This window comes from Lagenorhynchus albirostris, chromosome 21, assembly GCF_949774975.1.
Source record: "Lagenorhynchus albirostris chromosome 21, mLagAlb1.1, whole genome shotgun sequence".
In the NCBI taxonomy this organism is placed as follows: domain Eukaryota; kingdom Metazoa; phylum Chordata; class Mammalia; order Artiodactyla; family Delphinidae; genus Lagenorhynchus; species Lagenorhynchus albirostris.
This window is the reverse complement of record NC_083115.1, coordinates 735,643-757,924: the sequence shown is the minus strand read 5'-3', so window position 1 is coordinate 757,924 and position 22,282 is coordinate 735,643. Positions and strand designations below refer to the sequence as shown.

Below are 22,282 nucleotides of genomic sequence, written 5' to 3'. Positions count from 1 at the left end.
TGAATGTGAATCCTGGTAATACCTAGAAATGTGGGTTACCTACCAGGTAGTTTTATTCCTATTTCTGTTTTGTTCCTGAGGCTGAGCTAGTAATTGGCACATCCAGATTCAGCTCCACGTTTTTCTGTCTCTTGTCTTCTTTCTCTTACTGAGTTTTAAAATTTTATTTAGTTATTCTAATGTTCATTTTTAATATTTGAAGAACATGCTGCATATTAATTAATTAACGCCCCAGGTATATTAACTTGTACGTTTTTTGTAGGTTGTCACTGTTTTGGTTAGCCCTGTAGTAAACACGTTTGTTGGCTCTTATTTATTTATTTTTTCTTTTAAAAGGTCGTTTACTGGCTGGCTGTTTCTGGACCTGAACTCTCTCTGCAGTGCTGTCTTATTGTCACCAGGGGACAGCCCTTGGATTATAGAATATTTATCTTCTTGAGGGCATTTGGTCTTATTTAAATCAGAAAATATTAACAGACTGATGAAAGTTTAGTGTATTTTCAGTCCATTAAGTTTACACAATATATTTATCTTCTAACAGGTCATTTACCTGTTAATGACCTCTTTCTGTTAAAATTAAGAATGATAGTAGCTGTTAATTTGGATTTGTGGAGTTTAGTTGGCTAGATGAAAATTCATTATTTTAACATTTTATTGAAATATTCTTTGGACCTGATTCACATATTAATTAATTAATATAGTTCAAAACTATATTAAATTATGTAGAGGGTAGCATAGCGTATGTATGCTAAAGAGTTCTTTCAGCCTGAATATGTTTCTATGAAATCTTCCTTCCCAAATGTATTGACATAAGCCCACTGAATACAAGTGTTAGCTCTATAGAATGTTCCCTTTTTTATATGGTTGGAGGGGAAAAAATAACCTGATATTGAAATTCGTCCGTTTTATGTGCTTTCCAGGATTCTTGAGCAAGAGGAGCACTTTCGGGCCAGAGATGATGATATCCTTGGGTCTGGTTGTGCAGAGGACTCCACTGATGTGTACAGCTCCCAGTTTGAAACCATTTTGGACAACACTTCTTTATACTACAGTGCTGAGTCCTTGGAGACTTTATATTCAGAGCCTGATAGCTATTTTAGCTTTGAAGTGCCCCTCACTCCAATGATACAACAGCGCATTAAAGAAGGTGGTCAGTTCCTGGAGAGGACATCAATGGGAGGACAGCAGGACGTCCTGAGCATCTCTGCAGATGGTGGAATAGTGATGGGCTATTCTGGTGGGATCACCAATGGGCTGAGTGGCTCCAGTAACTCCACCTACACGAAAGGCACCCCAGAGATTGCTTTCTGGGGCAGGTACTGGTCCCATTCTCTTAATTTTGTGCTGGTGGTTTTTGTAGCAGTTTTTTTTTTGGAAATCTGAGTGTGGAACATATTTGAAAAGCATTTGGCTGGTTTCTGTGGATATAAGTGAATGATGTGAGTGAAAAGTAATTTGGGTTTTGGGGGCAGGTAGAGTACAATTTAGTGGTTTGCCAAATTGGCAACCTGTGGACATTCTATTTGGCAGTATTTCTTGTATTACCATATGTAAATTGGATCCTGAACAAATACTTGTGGGTGATGAGTATGTATTAGGTCCCATGATGCAGCTTTGGTAGCAGTGGCCTGGTGCTGGGAAAAGGACACTGGGAGATCTTGGCTTTCATTCTGCCACTGGCATTGGTTGATTACTTGGGGCAGGTTGTTTGATTAGGCCAGAGACTCCTTGATTGTAAGTAGAGGGTGTTGGATTAGATGGTCACTATAATCTCTCTTGGCCGTTTGCCCTGTGAGGTCCCATTCTGCTGGGAAGTCTTCATGTTCCTGAGATGGTGGGGGAGGATCTAATTATATGGGTGCTTGGTAGAGCTGATTCCTTGGTCAACGCCATAAATACTTATTTTCTCTCTCTACTTTAGGATTTAACTCTCCCTAGAACACAGAATCACAAATTATGTAGGTTTTATGTGCTGTACCTGTCATTTAGTGATTCCCTGTCTCTTTATGGATTATCCAGCATTTCATCTCTTGTCATTCATCATTCTAGGGTCATTTACCTGTCCTTCAGCATCTCCATAAGTGGGAAGAGAATGCTAAACTTCTTAATCATTTTATGAATTTAGTTTTAATATATTTTTCCTGAATTAAAATGTGTCAATTCACATGTTTGGGGAGGTGCAGGGGAGGTTAAATGGGGATAAACTATTTTAAAGTTGTATGAAAAAACGTCAGTTTTTTTTTTTTAAAGTCAGTATACATATTACAGAATTTTTTTTTAATATATAAATTTATTTATTTATTTTTGGCTGCGTCGGGTCTTTGTTGCTGCGTGTGGGTTTTCTCTAGTTGCGGCGAGCAGGGGCTACTCTTCTTTGTGGTGCACGTTCTTCTCATTGAGGTGGCCTCTCCTGTTGCGGAGCATGGGCTCTAGGCGCGTGGGCTCAGTAGTTGTGGCATGTGGGCTCAGTAGTTGTGGCTCGCAGGCTCTAGAGCCGCGGGCTCAGTAGTTGTGGCGCACGGGCTTAGTTGCTCCGCGGCATGTGGGATTTTCCCAGACCAGGGCTCGAACGCATGTCCCCTGCATTGGCAGGCAGATTCTTAACCACTGCGCCACCAGGGAAGTCCCCATATTACAGATTTCTAATGAGCCTGTTTTTATGATCAGTCTGTTCTATGTTAAGTGTTTCCTATAAGCAGTTTATAGGTTTATAGTTCATTGGCTGAGCACATTCAAGACTGGCACATGGTAACGTTGCAGCTATGCATTTCCATGTGAAATAGACCATGGATGTTGGTTGTCTTCTTGGGTCACACAACTCTCAGAAGCAGAAGACCTTGGTCTGAATTTCTTGGACAAGCCACTTATTCTTTCTGAAACCCCCTTTGTTTATTTGCATAGTAGGGTTAATGATACTTAGTATGCTGTGTGGCCATGTGATTTAAAGAGTTAATATAGATTAAAGCACCTAGCACAGTACCTGGTACCAAGTAGAAGCTGGAGCAAATGTGTGAATCAGAACTGGCTGATAAACCCGCATTTATACCCGATCTCTAAGAGGTGGTATCCCTGAGGGAAGGGGGGCATCCCTGAGAAGGGGGTGTTTCTAGAAGGGGCCAGAGAGAGGGGTGTCTCTGAGGGGACATCCTTGAGAGGGGGTGTCCCTGGGTGGATGGTGCTACTTTAGTCGTTTAGTTTCACCATCATCTCGGGTAACTGTAAGTTGTGGTAAAATGCAGGTAATTTCATTGAAATTCCAATTCAACTTTCTGGAGTGAGTTGAAGTTGTTGGGGACCTGAGGTGTTTTTGGCTGAGAGGCTTTGCTGCAGAAGCCACAGGGAGGGTAAGTAAGTAAAGACAAGAAGTAAACATCAGCAAGTCAGAACAGGAAGGTGAAAGGTTTATCAAAGGTGCAGTTTGCACACTCAGAATAGGAAGCAGCCATCATTGGGGCCAGTGTGAGTGCCAGTCATTAGTAGGGCAGAGCTGGGTAGTTAAGAGAGAGTATTGGGGTAGGTTATAGTATTTTAGCATCTCAGATGTGGACAGTGGTATATACTTCAGGCCAACTTGAGATAAGGTTTCAGCTGTGTTACCTGCATTGTCAAACCATGAGATCTTGCCCAGCCATGAGACCGAATTCCAGTACTGAATGAGAAGCATGTTAGAGATGGGCTCTGGCACTGTCCACATGATTCCTGACCAGTGGTCATTCACCCTTCCTTGAGCACTGCTAGTGATGTGGACAGACCAGCTTGGCAAGGGCACGCCATTTGTGTTCTTGGACTTGGCATAAGATAATAAGCAGTTACAGGTGGAGGAGGTTTTTTGTTTGGTGATTCACGGTTAAAAATTAGGATGGGCTCAATCATTCTAAGAAATTTTAGGGAATCGGGAATAATTTTCATATTCTTCTCTACGTTCTCTGCCTTCTTAGTGCTTTGGAGAAGTTGTAGCACCAGAGGAATCGTGGGTTGAAGAATAATGATATTTTCCAGCTTAAAGGGGGTCTTAGATAACCCTGTTTCACAGTAAAGAATCTGAGTCCCCGTTGGGTGGGATAGAATTACCTGGTGACAGATCTTGCACCAGAATTCAAATTGCGTGACTCCTAGACCAGGTACATTGACTGTTCTAGGCTGACTGGTTTCATATTTGTATTCTTTCTTTTGATCTAATTCCTCTCATGCCATATATTCATGGAGCCGTAAGTCTGAGTTGGTAATTGTAGAGCTGGTGGTTGGTGATGGTGTATGTGTTCAATTTTAGAAAAAAATTTCCAAATTGTTATCTAAAAAAAAAAAAAAATGGTTTTGAAGAACCTAGGGGCAGGAGAGGAATAAAGATGCAGACGTAGAGAATGGGCTTGAGGACAGGGGGAGGGGGAAGGGTAAGCTGGGGCGAAGCGTGAGTGGCGTGGACATATATACACTACCAAATGTAAAACAGATAGCTAGTGGGAAGCAACTGCATAGCACAGGGAGATCAGCTCTGTGCTTTGTGACCACCTAGAGGGGTGGGATAGGGAGGGCGGGAGGGAGATGTAAGAGGGAAGAGATATGGGGATATATGTATACGTATAGCTGATTCACTTTGTTATATAAAGCAGCAACTAACACACCATTGTAAAGCAATTATACTCCAGTAAAGATGTTAAAAAAAAGAGAAAAAATTCCCAAATTGTTAATAAACCTGTCTCCATAAATTTTTTAATGTAATCAATGATCAGGCTTTTAAAAATTTCTTCTGCATTAAAACATCCCTCTGCAGAGGTAAGGAGTAGATACTGAGGTACTGAGTCTGTTAAGGAAGTCCAGACTAGGACGCTGACTGCACAACTGTCACCCCGATTGACTCCCTTCTGTTAGGCACTCAAGGCCAAAGTGTTAGGCTTCAAGGAGAAAAAAATTCATTTATTAATAAATGTTGTGATAAAGCAACACAGCAAAAGTGATAAATAAAACAAGTGCACGTGCTTAGCATTCCACCTCTACTCACTGGTCTCTCCTGTTTCCTTGGCAGTGGACTGGGGGGTCTGACTGTGTCGGATAAAGTGAACTCTGAGGAAAGCACAAAGGAAAGGGAATGATAAGACTAATCTGCGCTGATAATGCTGCTTTGATTCTAGCTGGACTTGAACCAAGAAAATTAAGCCCATTCCTATTGAGTTACTGCTTTTGATGTATAAAGTGTTAGACAGTATTATAAGATCATTTTAGGTTGTCTCTAAACACCATCTTATGTCCTATGCATCATATGTATTCCATAGGTTTTCTTTCTTTAGTAAAGACATGGTGCTTAATTCGCATAATAAGCTAAGAGAAAGGAACATTAATGTTCTGATTTTCCAGGTAAGGAAACTGAGGCTCAGAGCAGTTGAGTAACTTGCTCAAAGTCACACAAATGGTAAGTGCCACACCCAGTATTTGAACCCAGGCAGTCAGGCTCCAGAGACCATTTACTTTTGATCTCAAAACAAAAATATTTTTGCTTGACATTGCCTAGGTATATTTTTAAATACTTTTCTATATCAGTATATGCTTTTACATCATTAAAGATTATTTCAGTGGCGGTATCTGACAGTGATTTCTTTTGAACACAGGATGACACTGTTCTCAATTGTGTTGCTTCCTGTAAGAAAGGTGGAGTGGTTGGGGAGGGTGACGAGGACCTGTGGCACTTCAACACACCTTAGTTCCCTCTCAGGAACACCCCCAGGCCTGGATTTAGCCAGGCTTTGTGGCCAGAGCGGGACTGAGCTCCACTTAAGTCAAAGAAGAAAATACTTCAAATCTGTAATATTCTAGAATAGGGTTGGAAAGGACGTTTGTAGAGAGTATGTGTGCTGACTCTGTCTTTTAAAGGGTTATGTACCTTTGCAGTATCAAATAGATCGCTCATTATAAGCTGAAAACACCTCTTAAGATCCTGGAGTCCATTTGGCAGGAATAGTTAATTCTCTCAGATGCTCTGAACACTGATGTTGACCAGAGAGCTGCATGCCAATGCGGAAATAGCGCACCCTGTGAATGTAACACAATAGTTTAATGAAGGAGCAAAGAGTAGCATCCCCTCCCTTTGTGGTCCAGCTGCAGAGCACTCAGGCTAGCTAGCGGGTTCAGTGGTGCTGTGTGGAATCCAGTCACGTGGCTCCAAAATTAGAAAGGATAATTAGAGACTTACAGATACCCAGGGCCAATGGGTTCCTTTGTGTCTGGGTGCTTCTCCCTCTCCGGCCCATCAGCTGAAGACTGCAGCTCCAGTCAGTAAGTCCTGACCTGAAGCCTGCAGGGCACAAATGTGGTCACTGTGACCATTAGCAGGGTTGAATATTGTTTATTTCTATGGAGCTTGGGTTTGGACAGATGGGAAAAGGGACAGCAAATACAGCCATATGGCAGGGATTTCTCTTTTGATTCTCTGAAATACACACAACTGCCTTTTAAGATTACATTTTTGGTGTAACAGATATATATACTCCACGTCTCGGCTTCCCAGTTTTTCTTTCGGAGGGCGCTCAGGATCCCGAGGAGCCCCGCAGAGGGGGTGGATTACGTCTGTGTGCAGCTCTTACGCCTGGGGAGTGCTCCGCTCAGTTGGGTCCACTCCAGCTGGTAGTTGCCGGTTTTCTGCCTTCTCACCTTTCTCAAATGAAGTGCAGACATTGGAAGTATCTTTTTTCTTCCTGTTTTTCTTTTTCTTTAGTGTCTTTCTGTCTAGGAAAAGTCACATGAAACAAGATTAGTACTTAGAGAAATTTGTTGAAGTGCGATTTCAAATACATTTTGACATCCCAACTTAAAACCTGCAGGTATTTAATTAAGTAATTAACTAATTAATTAATTATTATTTTTGGCCGTGCCACGCAGCTTGTGGTGTCTTAGTTCCCCAACCAGGGATTGAACCTGGGCCCCGGCAGTGAGAGTGCTGAGTCCTAACCACTGGACCGCCAGGGAATTCCCTGCAGGTATTTTAGTATAATGTAAAATATTAAAATCATGTGACATTAGTTAAGCTGGTGACAGGAAAAGACCTTGATCTTGTGAACTTGTTTGGGGGGATCTGGCTGACCTCCTCTGTCCTCTAGGTGGGGAGCTCCTGCCTCTCAGGTTCATTCCTGCTGCTCTGGTGATCTCTTCAGGCCTTTTCTCTCATGTTTTAAAACTTGTTCTGTAGAAGATAGGTTCTTATTTTTCTCTTTCTAGCTTTCTGAAGCAGTTGTGATGATGATTTTTTTTTTTTCTTAACTGTAAAGGAGCCCCTGCTCATTGCTGAGGGCAGGGGCTCTCCTAGCTTCAGAGCCGGTCATATCTGGGTTCAGATCCTTCCTCAGGTACTTACTGGGGGTGTGATCTTGAGTAAGTTACAGAAAACCTGGGAACCTTTCCAAGTGTAAAATGGAATGAATAACACCTATTCAAAAGCAAATGAGATTAAGTGAAAAAAAATCAAGAATAGAAAATCAAGTGGTTTCACAATGCCTAGCATGTAGTAGGAGATAACTGTAAACTAATGATAATACGAACAGCAGTGGTAACCTGGAGAAGAGTTGTTATGCCAGTCTACCGCCTGCTCAGGCCCTGGGTCAGCCTCTGAGCTGTCTGAAACACCTGGTACTGGATGTCCTGAATAAAATTCAATGTACTGTGGTAGGGTGGCATAAATATGGGGATTTGGGATCAGAAGACAGGAGGTCAGATCATCCTCTCTACTGGCTGCTTGGTCCAGGGTAGGTTATTTCACTTCTAGGAACCTCCCGTTCCTTACTGGTAAAATGGAAATAACCTTATCACCCAGTTTACAGTTCTGTTGTAAGAATTTGCTAAGTTCTAGTTTGTGGATATTCATTTTTATCATGAGTTTTGCAGTAGTCTGAGTAATAGTCTAAGGAATATAAGAAAATAAATAAGAAAAAGCCTGATAAAGAAGGAAAGACGCAAGAATTTGGTGAGTGAGTGAATCTAGGACATGGGGGCTGCATCAAGGTGACTGTGAGATTGCCAGTGTGGATGACTTACCAAGTCAGGAAACAATCAGCGGGAGTTGGTGGGAGCAGCAGGGTTTGTAGGAGGGCGCCTCCCAGTGGGGTCTGTTTACACAGATTGAATTTGAGGAGAGGGAGGACCCTTCATATGCAGAGACACGGAGTCACCATTTGGAGGGGAGGCTCGCAGTGAGCTCTGGGAGGGCGAGGAGCGGCTGAGGCCGGGCTGGAGAGAGGTGCACACGGGAGCCCTTGGGTGCTGCCCGTGCGGCTTTCTGATGCCACCTGGGTAGGACGTATGCCTCTGACCGGAGTTTCCAGGCGGCTCTTTGGTGCTCACCTTCAGTCCCCAGCAGTGTCCGATCGTCAGGGAGCCGGTGTGGCTGTCCTCTCAGGCAGGCCTGGCTCTGGCTCTGGGGGTTTGGCCTCTCCCTGTTTGCTGGGGTTTCTTGTATAACTCGGTGATGACTTCAGGAAATGGTCCTGGATTTGAAACAGGGTTTCCCAGAAGCATTCTAATTCTGTAGTTTAAACCTTAAGACATACAAAGTAGTGACCTGGACGTTGGTGTGAAGAGTGCTGTGGAGTGCTGGCTAAGTGGGTGATCTTTCATCCAAGACTATATTGCAAGACCTCAAATGATAGAGGACATTGGAGTTACATGTTATTACAAGGAGAATCATAGCTCTAAATAAAAACTGGATTGGCGGTTATTTTAACTGGTCAGGGTGATGCAGCAATCTTTCTATTCATATATCAGTGCAATATTTAACTTTTAAAGGAAGCAATAACGTTTTCTCTCAGCAGAGGTCACTTAACACAAGACTTGCAACATTGGATGAGAAACGTTATCCATTGATCCGCTGGGGAAGAAAAAAGACAGAGACCTTCTCCAAATAAAGTTCTCTGAAAGTCTTTTACGTAGAAGTACCAATTTATCAGAGCCCCAAATGGGTATGTTTCCAGTGCTTTAATCTTGTTTTTCTTTTTCTCCCGTGTGTCTTAGACACTTTCTGTAAACTGTATTAAATTGGCACAAGCTCCTAGCAGAGCCCTGCTATTCAGTACCGTAGGGCCATGGTGCCAGGCGAGTTGAACATAATCTTTCTCATGCATGCTAATGAGGATTAATGTAAACTCCATCTAAACCATCTAGCGTCTAAATGTTAGAGAAATCCCTTGACAGCTTCTCATGCCCTTGTGCTTGGGCCTCTGTCCCCAGGCACTTTTCTCTGAAGCTGGAATTAGGAGGCACTCTCCATGCTTTGCCACCACAGATTATGACTCTGCTGGTCGAGGGTGGTACCCAGGCAGTGACAGCTTCGGAAGCTTTTCGTGGAAAGATGCTCATGTTCAGCCTAAGTTGTCAACCTCTGATTTTTGAGCTTGTTAGAAATGTGTAATGCAGACCTCATCCCTGACCTACTCAGTCAAAATGTGTATTTTAACAAATTCCCAGGTGATTCATGAGTACTTTAAAGTTTGAGAAGCACGGGAAACTGTTAAAGGCAGAATACAAAGCTGAGTAAGACAGTCCGTGTCCTCGGGGGCGGGAGGGCGGCAGGCCTGTTATATGTCACTGTGCTACTGGCAGGGAGAAATTTCTTAACAGAGCTTCATAAAAGTGAGTGGCCCTGGCTGTGAACTTTGAAATGATTTCTTGTGTCACCTTTGGTGTAGTGATCACAGGGTGCCCATTCCTGCTCTAGAAATATAGAGGTTGACCCATTTTCCTGCTAGGAAACAGTATGGTTTCCTAGTGAAGAGTGTAGGTTAAGTCAGACTGCTTTGGCTTATATTTTGTGAATTATCTCTACTAAACCTCAGCTTACTTATCTGGGAAAAGGGATAATAATTTACTGTCACTTGATGATTACTCAGAAAATGTTGGCTCTTATTTTCAGTAATAACACTGCTTGAACTGTTCTCTTTAAAACTTCCTCAAAGTCACCTGCTGTGAGTGTACCATGGTCAGATCAACTTAGGATGTTGTTTATCTGTAATAATAATTCTAAGAGCCTTAGATTACTTGAAGGTGAGGAGTTTTAATGATAGTTTATTTTCTTCATAATTATACAGCAGCTGTACCTCGACACAATGGTGACATTTTCTAGTCAAGAGTAGTAATATGAAATCTTTAGTATAGAGAAATTAAGAGGTATTGAATAATTATTATTGTGAAACAAAATTATAAATGTTCATTATTCACACTCCATTCACTTAGCAACTATTTTAGGGTTCATCATATAATATTATACTTAGGTCTGAGCCTGTCCCTCCTATTAGGCAGTGAACTTCACAAGTCTTTAGATTTAAGACTCAGAGAACCTGTTACAGAGTCCAGCACATGCTGGGTGCCCAGTTTTTGTTGAATGAGGAACTCAGTTAGCAGCTGCTCTATACTAGGTACTAGGTGTCTCCCAAAGAGGGGGCAGATAACTTCACAGATCACTCTGGAACAGGGCCTAGTGGGTGGGGCACTAAGGTTCCGAGGCCAGGACTACTCCAGCATGGGCTTTGGAGGACCCGGTGGGTGTGTGGACATGGTTGTGGGCTGGGGGAGACTTTCCAGGTGGAGGTAGAGTTAGGAACAGCTGCTTGGATTGGGGGCTTGAGAGTGGGGAGTTCAGGGCTTATTAATCTCTTTGCCTCCTGTTGTGTTAATTTTCTAGATTGAGGCCACTGAATCCACTTGAAAGGCAGTCATCATGCAATTGACTTTTACAACTTCTGCACGTCCTAGGCACACCCAGAAGTGTAAAAGTTAATAAACACCTTCCATCTCGCCAGCCAATTTGAGAAATAAAATGTTGCAGTCAGTGCCTCTGTGGTCCCATCTCTCTTGTTCTCTTCCTAAAGGTCACCATGACCTGTGGGCGTGTATTGTGCCTATATAGGTGTCAACCCATAAACAATATATGATATTCTTTCACATGTTTCTGAACTTTATATAAGTGCTATCTTGTTTCCTTTTGTAACTCACTTATTTGCTCAACATTTCAAATTCATTCTTACTGATTCATAACGCCCTAGTGTATTAATTATTTGCTGAATAATATTCATTGCATGAATATACACTGTAACTAATTTTCCCATTTGTCTAGTTATGAACATTTTGGCTGTCTTGTATTTTTGTTATTTTAAATGGCATGGCAGTGAACATTCTAATTAGTGGCTTCTTGTGCACATGTGGAGAGTTTCTCTAGGCTAGGTATATATTTAGGAATAAAATTGCTGGACAGTAAGTTATAATCATTTTCTGGGTGAACCAAGGCATTCTTGAAAGGGCATATTACATTTTCTTTGAGAGTATGTAATTTTATCTACTTCTGTTTATAAAGTAATTTTTAGTTATTTTACCTCCTGATCCTTATAATTCCCAAATCCCAACAAAAATAGCAGGAGCTTAAAGAGAAAGCATGGGAAAAAAATGAAGCGAAGCCAGTCTCCTTTCCCTTCAGGAGCTCTGATGTGTACTCTGTTATCCATTAGTTAGGCCTGGTGCGCGTCCATTCCGTCCGCCCCGCCCCCGCCCCCCACCCCCAAGTCCCGTAGGTCCCAGTTTCTCAGATGCCTTGGTGGCAGTTGTTGCCTGCGTCTGACAGCTGTGAGTGTTGTCAGTCCGCTTCTGGCCGTCTAAAGCAGGGTTTGAGCAAAAGGCCAAATGAGTCTTTTCATTTAAGGATAGCAGAAAAACAGAAACAAAACTAGAAAATAGGAAAACACAAATCACACAAAATTAGGTGTGAATTTAACACAGGTGAATTTTATATAATATAAATGAATCAGATCTATTTATTGCCTATTTCAGCCATTCCCTTATAGCCAGAATGTGTGTGCTGTAGGAAATGACGGTCTTTAAAAATAGGACCTCAAAAACTGTAGTGCTACTTAAGAAAAACAATGCTGAGATTAACACTTTTGTTCTTCTTTTTCAAATGATGTTGGACAAACTCTCTTTCTCACATAAGCAGCAACCACTCCAGATAAGCTAGCACAGCTGTCCTTTCTCCCTGTAGTCAGCTGGCCTCCTGGCTTCTAAAGAGTTAAGCTGGAGGTTTGTGAGGTCACGCGTGGCTTCCCAGGATCTGGACTTCTGAAGCTCTCTTGGAGGGGGGCTGCCTGCGGAGAGGGGAGGCGGGGCAAGGGGAAGTACTCCTTCAGCTTCTTCAAGTTCTTACCCCGCAGTCCTGAGGGAACAGTGGCGTTCTGGGAGAATGTCGCTGCCGAGTCAGGGTGCAGCAGTCTGCGCTCCCAAAGGAAGCAGCTGTAGAAGTGCATTGAAAGAGCCCTTGCCGATGATGAAGTTCTGCTAAACAGATGGGACCAGGGGATGTTCTTTGTATTCGTGACAAAATTACGGGCAGGCTGTTTGCTGACAAAGGTAACTGGAATTGACTTTATGTTCTTTGTCTGGTCCCAGGCAGTGCTGGATTATGTGTGATTGTACTTACAGAAAATTCCTTGGATTTTAAACTTTTATTTCAAGTGAAAAACATTGTAAGAAAGTCTTAGAAGAAACTTAGGAAAATGATAATTCCTGTATATTGTTTTCTAAACAAGGATGTCCGAAGTGCCGAGGGTGTATTTGTACAGGGCTGTGATGTTTGGGCAGTGAGATGCTCCCTTGATGGAGCTGTGCTGCCCTTTGAGGCCAGCAGGTGTTGCTCTGCGCTCCTGCACTCAGGGCGGTGCCAGCCGCCTTCTACTAAACTTCAGGCGTCGGGAGGTCACCAGCTTGAGCTTTGTCATTTCAGTGGAGTCCATTCTGACTGCTGCGCAAGGCTCCCACTCTTATTTTGGTGTATCACTGCTCTAAAGGGAAGTTGGCTATGCTGTTAGTGTAGAGACATGATCTGTCTTAGAATTTGGCGTTGGTTTTGAAACTTCAAAGACTAGTCCGTTATCTAAAGAAAAAAGGTAAAGGGAGTTTTTATCTGGAGCTGAGGGAACGAGCTCCACAGTTCTCTCTGGGAAGGTCTCTTTTCATGTTCAGGCCAGGGCATATGCTGGGCAGCTCTAGGGTCAGATGGTAGAGAAGGGCCAGAGCCAGTGCGTTGATATTACTTCCATTCTTGAGATGCTTGGAGTTAAAAGATTCATGGACACCCCAAGGCCGGTGAGAACCTCAGGGCTTGGATGTCTGGGGTAGCCAGCTGAGTGTAATTGGTGTGTTGGTGAGTATGTATGAGCCTGGACTGAGGAGTCATAGTCTCAGCGGTTTAAGTTTTACCTCCGTTTCTTACCGTTTGACCTCTAGTGAGTTACTGCACTACCCTGACCCTCAGTCTCTTCACACGTGAAGTAGGAACGGTGACCGGAGCGAGCTCGGGGTGGCGGTTGTGAGGGTTAACAGAGGTGCAGTGCGTGGGCGAGTTCAGCAGCCTTTCTCCTGTCTTAGTCAGAGCTCAGCAGGTGTGAGTAAAGCACGGCTATTACTGTGTTTAAGTCGTTCTCCCTTACGTCAGACGTGAGAGGGCCTGGGCTTGGGCCTGTAGACCGGTGGTCACAAACATGGACTTGTGGGTACGCTCACACAGTAAACGTGTCAGGGCTTCTTTGTGCCAGGGTTCCAGGCGGTGCCTCCTCAGCGCCTGTGGCCTCTTGTCCCGCCCTGCCCCTCTCCCCCAGTCATCTCTCAGATGGAGCCTTTGTGGAAGGCTCCACAGAGGGAGGGAGGAAGATGGGTAGGTTGGTACAAAACCATCAACGCTGTGAAAACGTCTTTATGCTCAAGTCCTTTCAGTGAGGGTTAGTTTCATCGTCTTTGAATGGGGAGAACAGCGCTGTGCGCTCACGTGCCGCTCAGGGGCCACGCAGCCCACACTGGGAGTGCAGTGGAAACGTTGTCGGGACCTGGCCGCTCCTTCTGGTTCTTCCTGTAGGTGCAGGTCGTGCTCTGCCTGGAGCGGTGGCCGCTCTTACCGGGTTTTTCTATGTTCACAGGTTGACCCGTTCTGTCTTCATGCTCCAGGAGTTAGTGGCTGGGCGAAGCTCCTTAGCTCCTATTTCCTGGACTATAGCTTGTGGATGATGTCTTTTTTCCGTGGTTATTGAAGACATTAAATGAGATAAAATATGTGAAAATGCCTAACAATTTGTTTGCTCCTTTAAGAATTGCTCTATGTTTTTCCGTTACTATGAGGGGAAAAATCATACAATTTGTAAATGAGTCTCTTTTCCCCTGTTTTGCTTTTATAAAGGTTTCATGTTTAGATTAGTGTTTCTAAAGCTTTTGTTTAATTTAAAATAGTTTAGTCAGTTTCTGTTTGCCTGCATGACTTTCCAGTGCAGCTAATCCTTATAGCTTTTAAATTTAATTTTGAACTAGTTTTTTTCAGAAATACAAAAGGAATATGTGCCGATGGTAACAATTCAAACTGCAGTCCCTGTGGTCCCACTTTGCCGAAGGGACCTCCTGATGGTTCGTAGGGTGTCCTTGCAAGGCATGGTCTGTGCAGCTCTTTGGGGACCAATTTTAAACTACCTTACAGTGTGAAAGCACAAACGATGGAAAGTTCTTTCGGAGTTGCCAGCCTCCTGAAACGTGGTTCCTCCCTACAGCTCTACCACGCAGCGCTGGAGTGTTTAGCAGCCCCTTGGGGGGCGCGCGCCTGCACAGCTGGGCTGTGTCACCAGAGCTGAGTGCATTCGACAGGGCCAGCTGTAGCCACACCGTGGTCCCTGCCATCAGGCCAGAGTTCCTGCAGGAGAGTGAGCCATGGGCCTCTCTCAGCAGATGCCAGGGCTGACCCTGCTCTGAAAATGCCCAGTCCTGACGTTCTAGGGAGGCAGAGCCTGTGTTGGGTTCCAGCAGGGCTATTAGTGATTATGTAGCTGGCCTGAGGGTGTGATTCAGTCACCCCACTGGTGTACGGTTGTGTTTGGCTTTTTGTCATTAGTAACGTTGGGTTGAGGGAGCGTCAGAGAGGTGTGCTGAGTGTGGGCTTGGAAGATACGGGCTCAGCTGCCAGCCCGGCTGCTTACCAGCTGTGAGCCGGGGCAGAGCTTCCTTGGTCCTCAGTTTCTTTACTTGGAAACTGGGACCATTGTGAGGTGTGAAGTAAAATAATGCACGTGACAGTGCTAGGTAGACTACGAAGTGCTCTGTGGATTCTTTAAGTCTCTTAAGTGTTTGGTGTCCTTGACCTTACCCAACCTCTTTGTGAGTATCGTGTGTCCCATCTGCTCCTGAGTGGTCCCGGCATGCCTACAGCCTGTCTTCAGAAGCAGGGCGGGCAACAGAGTTTCTGCGCTCAGCATGTTCTTCAACAAGCTACTCCCTTTTGTTGATTCAGCTGGTCCTCTGTGGAGGCCCTGCTTTTCAGCCAGGGAGACACTGGGGACTGAGGCCCAGAGCACCTCTGTTGGCCCAGCTCTGCTACTGATCCTGAGACCCAGTCACTTCCTCTCTTGATCCCTGCATGTCCTCATCTTTAAGACATTTGTATTTGACATGGAAATGATGATTCTCTTCCTTTTTCTGTCTTTCCTCAACCTTGCTGTATCCATCAAATTACTGAACAATTTCTGCTTCCCCTTTTAAACAGCTTGGGACAGTTATCTTCAAAAAGATAAGACAAGTGAGTAATGAGGCTGTGAACAGCAAGTTGAGGAATGCTGTGTTGACTTTTGAGCCCTAAATGTGGAAAAGGGTGATGGGGTGTTCAGGGTAAGTATCAAATTGTCCTGCCCATAAGCCACTGACCTTGACATTGGTTTGTTTTATATTCATCCAGAATTGGTCACCTTTGATTAGGGCTTCTGTGTCTCAGACCTGTTGTTATGGGAGCTGTGAGAACCTGAAGGGGAAGAGAAGAAGGATGCCCTGGCAGCTGAAATGGAGATGCCACCAGGAGAAGAAATGGAGAATGAATTTCTTGGAGCTGGAGACAGTGATCCCTTTGGGTCAGGGAGGGCCTTTGGCCAGGCTGTGTGTGCGAGATGTTTGCGTTGCTGTGGTTTGGTTCTCAGTGCTGTTCATCCATCCTGGTTTCCTAAGTTCTTTGTCTAAATCTTGTTGAATAGAGGAGCACATCTAGCAGGTGTGGACATTTTAGTCTGGCTTTCCCAGGACAAGACTGCATTTCTGGGTGACAGAATGACAGGGAAACATTTGTATTTCTTCAGTGTTTTGCTGCTAAAAGATAAGCAAAAAGACAGTTAAAAACTTATCTCTGCAGCTTACAAATCAGAAGGCTCAGGACTGGCCCAGGTAAGGGGAGACAGTCACTGACCGTTGGAACTTGTATCTCTAGTGAGTCCCTTGGGGGACCCATCAGATGAGCCGGCTGTTAGAGACTCATGAGTTGTTCTTCTGGTTGAAATAGGTCACCTAGAGAATTCCAGCACTTCTGGCTTTTAAGGCAGTGGTTGATAGGAGGAACACAGATTTGTCTGTGATTGGCTGAATGATCTGAGTGTGTGACTGTGTGTTACAGGAATTATCTCTGCTCTAGACCCTTCCAGTTGCAATGTGAGTGAAGAATCTGTTGCTCAAGACTTGACACTTCTTGCTAAATTCTGAAGGGTGGGGTCTCACAAACTGACCTACCATAAACGTTGTAACAAGCAGATCAGTATCTATTTAAGTGCCAGGTGTTATAAGTGCTGCTTCAGGATTGGAGGTGGGGACATGGCCAACAGGTTTAGAAGGTAATGGAGAGTACCAAAAGTAATGGAAATAAAAACAAAAATAAGCAAATGGGACCTAATGAAACTTAAAAGCTTTTGCAAGGCAAAGGAAACTACAAACAAGACAAAAAGACAACCCTCAGAATGGGAGAAAATATTTGCAAACGAATCAACAGACAAAGGATTAATCTCCAAAATATATAAACAGCTCATGCAGCTCAATATTAAAAAAACAGACAACCCAATCAAAAAATGGGCAGAAGACCTAAATAGACATTTCTCCAAAGAAGACATACAGATGGCCAAGAAGCACATGAAAAGCTGCTCAACATCACTAATTATCAGGGAAATGCAAATCAAAACTACAATGAGGTATCACCTCACACCAGTTAGAATGGGCATCATCAGAAAATCTACAAACAACAAATGCTGGAGAGGGTGGAGGGTGTGGAGAAAAGGGAACCCTCTTGCACTGTTGGTGAGAATGTAAATGGATACAGCCACTATGGAGAACAGTATGGAGGTTCCTTAAAAAGCTAAAAATAGAATTACCATGTGATCCATCAATCCCACTACTGGTCATATATCCAGAGAAAACCATAATTCAAAAAGAGACATGCACCCCAATGTTCATTGCAGCACTATTTACGATAGCCAGGTCACGGAAGCAACCTAAGTGCCCATCGACAGACGAATGGATAAAGAATTTGTGGTACATATATACAATGGAATGTTACTCAGCCATAAAAGGAACGAAATTGGGTCATTTGTTGAGACATGGATGCAGCTAGAGACTGTCATGCAGAGTGAAGTAAGTCAGAAAAAGAAAAGCAGGTATCATATATTAACGCATGTATGTGGAATGTAGAAAAATTGTACAGATGAACGGGTTTGCAGGGCAGAAATTGAGACACAGATGTAGAGGACAAACGTATGGACACCAAGGGGGGAAAGCTGTGAGAGGTGGGGATGGTGGTGTGATGAGTTGGGCGATTGGGGTTGACATGTATACACTGATGTGTATAAAATTGATAACTAATAAGAACCTGCTGTATAAAAAAATAAATAAAATAAAATTCAAAAAAACCCGACAAACATATGTGGCCAATGGTAACTTTTACAGGTACAGAATCTAGTCCTGTGGCAGCCATGAAAAAAAGAAAAGACACATGCACTCCAATGTTTACTGCAGCACTATTTACAATAGCCAGGTCACGGAAGCAACCTAAATGCCCATCGACAGACGAATGGATAAAGAAGATGTGGTACATATATACGATGGAATATTACTCAGCCATGAAAAGGAACGAAATTGGGGCATTTGTAGAGACGTGGATGGATCTAGAGATTGTCATACAGAGTGAAGTAAGTCAGAAAGATAAAACAAATATCGTATATTAATGCATATATATGGAACCTAGAAAAATTGTACAGATGAACCGGTTTGCAGGGCAGAAATAGAGACACGGATGGAGAGAACAAACGTATGGACACCAAGGGGGAAAGCGGCAGGGAGGTGGCGGTGGGATGAGTTGGGAGATTGGGATTGACATGTATACACTAATATGTATAAAATGGATAATTAATAAGAACCTGCTGTATAAAAAATAAAATTCAAAAAAAAAAAGGTAATGGAGAGTAAACCTAAGGAGGAAGTTGGTGTAAGGTGGATTTTGCCTTGAATTTTCTGGCATCTTGACCTTGAGAAGCTGGTGTGTCCCATCCTTGGCTGTGACTTTGAATTCACCATGGAAATTGCATAGCTGAGCATTTTCTGAAGTTTAAAAACGAGGGAACTCAAAAGTCTCCACCTGAAACACAGCCGAAGAATGTTACTTGTGGCATTTAACGTAATGACAGACTGCCCAGTCCACGGCCCCACCTTCGCTGTGGGATTCTGTCATCCTGGGCTCCTCAGTTGGTAAGCAGTGTGGATTTCACAACCCATTCCTTGGAAAGTAACCTTTTCTTTTTAAATGAGAAAAACATTTTTGCTAACAAAATATTTTACTGGGAAATTTAGGTTGAACAAAACAGATACCCACCACACACACACGCACGCACGCACGCACGCACACACACACACACACACACACACACACACACACACACACACACACACACACACACACACACACACACACACACACACACACACACACACACACACACACACACACCCTCAGGCAGCCTCAGTGCAGCGTGTGAAGTGTCATCTTGCCCTGCTGCTCCTCCTGGGGAGCTGCCCCTCCTGAGTCAGTCGAGCCCTTCCTGTGGCGCTGGGTCTTCTTGGGAGGCTGCGAGGTCCATCTGCAGGAGCTGGGCCTGGTTCCCAGGGTGGGCCTGCCCCGCCCAGGGTGTGGTAAGGATCCCGACCCACCCAGGGTCGGCCGGTGTACAAGTAATATTTATCTTGTGTTACACTCAGTTTTATGAAAACAGCTGAAGATAGCAGTCTGCTGTAACTGTACACCAAGTTGGTTAAAAGTGTCATTATAAAGGAAGTAACAGCATTTAGGGATATTTTTTTCTCACAGTACTGTATATATTATGTGACCAGTGGTTGTCCTTTCTGTGCTTGGATGCCATTCTTTTCACCTGTTTTCTTGATGGCGTATTTTCTTTTCCTGCTTCCTTTCCCTCTGTCTTCAGGGCCTTTCCATCATGCTGAGCCTCCACAGGCACAGATGGACAAGGCCTTTAAGCTGCTGTGTTGCCGTGGCCATTGCACACGTGAGGCCAGCCTGAGTCTCATGAGCCCAGGGGTTGCCTCCTGACCCGTCTGTGCAGGGTGGGCCTCTGAGGTTGTCCCGTGTCTGCTGGTGATGCCGGGGGGCCGTAGGAAGAGCGTCGTGCTGGGAGTTGGGAGGCGTGGGCTGTGGCCCTAGTTCTGTTCATATCCAGATTCTTAACCTCCCTCCGAGGCCTTCCTTTACTCATCTGGGAAATGAGATTAGATTCAGCAATTCACGAAGCATATTCTCAACTCAAAAAATTCATTATTTGGCTCTATGAAATCGTACTAATTCTGGCTCCTGAGATTAGCTCTTTGTGACCAGTTAGGACCTTCTACACAAGAACAGATTGAAAAGCAGCTAGGAGACTGGAATTGGAGCGGGTAGAACTCCAGGGCTGAGCACCGCATGTGTCGCTCGCTGGCCGGCTGGGAGGCCAGAAAGCAGGTGCATGAGGGAGCAGGGTCCACTCTTCCCCGACTTTCTTGGGCGGCTTTGCACAGCCTGACTTTCTGCATGTTCTTCCATGAAAGCAACAACCACTCGTTACCCTTCCTCAGTCTGAACTGCTTGGGAAGAAATACTTATTCTGAAACCCAAATGCCCCTCTTCTAGGAAGACGAGTGCAGAGATGGTAGGAGACTAATTCTTCTTCTCTTGGCTGAAGTAAGGAACTAAAGATTGCGTCTTTTCCGCCCCTTATCAGAGGGTCCCTGTTTCTCACATGAAGGCAGAAGTGTGGGCCCCAGCGGCTGAAATGAAACCAGGACGGAGGAGGTAAATGTCTCTGGAGTCTCAGTGTCCAGTGCGTGTATGTTGCAGGCCTACACTTAGGGGACATATTCTCTCCGTTTCGAACTGAAGAAGCGTGGACGTGACCATCTGGAGCCTGGGGCTTTATCGTGCCTCACATTAGGTCTGTGACTCCGGGCATGTCCCTTACTCTTTTTTTTTTTTTTTTTTTTGGTGGTACGCGGGCCTCTCACTGTTGTGGCCTCTCCCGTTGCGGATCACAGGCTCCGGACGCGCAGGCTCAGCGGCCATGGCTCACGGGCCCAGCCACTCAGCGGCATGTGGGATCCTCCCGGACTGGGACACGAACCCATGTCCCCTGCATTGGCAGGCGGACTCTCAACCACTGCGCCACCAGGGAAGCCCCCTTACTCTTTTCTGAGCTGGTGTCATGTTTAAAATGAGGGAGTTGGGCTAGGCAGGGCAGTATTTACGGTTGTTTCCGGATCCAGTGTGCCAGGAACTTGAGATCCCCCTCTTCATTTGCAGGTTGTGGGAGGGGAGTGGCCATGCAGGAAAAGGAGAGGAGCAGCCAGCTTGTGCGGACGCCTTGTATCCAGCCTGCAACCTCCTTGGGCAGAGGCTGTCTCATAATTTTTGTGCAGCACTAACTCCCAGTTACCACAGAGCGTCTTACAGTTGATGTTGTCTTTGGTCAGTGTGCAGATTTTGGTGTTTATTTATCAAGGTGTCACAGCCTGAGGCGCCCAGTTAGGAGCACAGCCGCCCAGGAACAGGAGAGGCCTCCCCGTCTGAGTTGTTCCTTTGTGGCCATGGAACTTTTGAACTGTCTGTCCCTTCACAAGGAGTGTCTCCCTCCAGGGGTGGCAGAAACGTTTCTGTCCATCTCCCTCTTTCTGTTTCTTTGTTTACCTTCAACATAAGCCTTAAGGACACTCGTCCCCCAGCCCGTGTTAACTGCCTGTTCACATTCAGGTTGAAGAGCTGCTGGTGCCTTTGAACCTCGAGGGGAGGTTTAGCAGGGACAGCTATGCTTCTCCAGGGAACTGTCTGCCTTTGCCTTCTTGTTTTAATGGTAGTGCCAGTCAGAATGCTTGTATTCCATCCGTAAGGCCCAGCACATGCACTGAATGGCTTACTGAGCATATTTTCTGGTCACGATGGGATCTGAAAATCTCCTTTTCCTATCCTGATTCTTTCAGTACCACAGGGCAACTTTAGAGTTGGCAAATTACCTTGTTTAAAATACATCCCAACTCGGTGAAGGATCCCACTCTTCCCAGTCCTGGAGAATACTTTTATTGAGGCTCATCCCACTGACTTAACTGAAGGAGATCAGTACGAGTGCAGGTCATTACAACTGCATTTAGTTATCTGTGCTGTTGGTCAACAGAGTTATAAAGGATTTCATTTATATATGTTTATTTTATTCAAAACAATAATTTTAGTATTCTCTCCTGTCAGATTTTTAGACAAGGAGATAGTTTGATTCATCTGAGTTTCTCTCTTCTGACATTTCCTAACTGATGTAGTAATGAGACCTTGGAACTTTCACCTGTGGGCAACAGGGAGGAAGAGGAGAGAGTCAGAGGGCTCACGGAGCCCCCAGCCATCCCACGGGCACAACTGACAGGGTGCTGATGTGGTGATTCCAGAGCCCTCTCAGCTTGGAGTACTCGAAACCCTGAAACCCTGTCCTGTTCCCCTGGAAGTGATGACTGAGGAGAGAGTTGCCACCCCGCTTATGTCACTAACTTTGGGACCGCAAGCAGGACTGTGTCGGTGGGATGGCACAGCTGCCAAAGGCCCCGGGTGTCCGCTCCAGGAGACTGTGTGAACCCGGCTCGCTCCTGCTGTGACGGCCTCTCCCCGCCAAGGTGGTGTCTGCCTCCATGTGCCAAGGACCTACAACTAGTATAGTCTCAATCAGAATGGTATTAGTGCAATATGCTATTTACTTTTGAGGAAATGTTCTAGTTTACTAAATATCATATTCTTACCTCCTGCTTTTTTTACATTTAGAACAAACTTACCCTCAAGTTAAAACTTTATTTAAGCAACAAGGTTTTAGAAAATCTAGGTTAGTTTGTGAACTCATATGACGTGCTTTGAGGCTTCCATGGCTGTACATTCTTAGATTTGAGTGCAAACCTTTCCCCACCGATTTGGAATGAA

General features: G+C 44.6%; 1 protein-coding gene across 1 annotated transcript in view; it reads left to right on the top strand.

Moving 5' to 3' along the window:
- Window positions 1-22,282, top strand: part of PSD3 (pleckstrin and Sec7 domain containing 3) — a 496,191-nt gene that overhangs the window by 121,777 nt on the left and 352,132 nt on the right. The window contains exon 4 of the mRNA XM_060136247.1: window positions 921-1,316. Coding sequence (XP_059992230.1) covers window positions 921-1,316 — 396 coding nt within the window. The remainder of the gene's footprint in view (window positions 1-920; window positions 1,317-22,282) is intronic.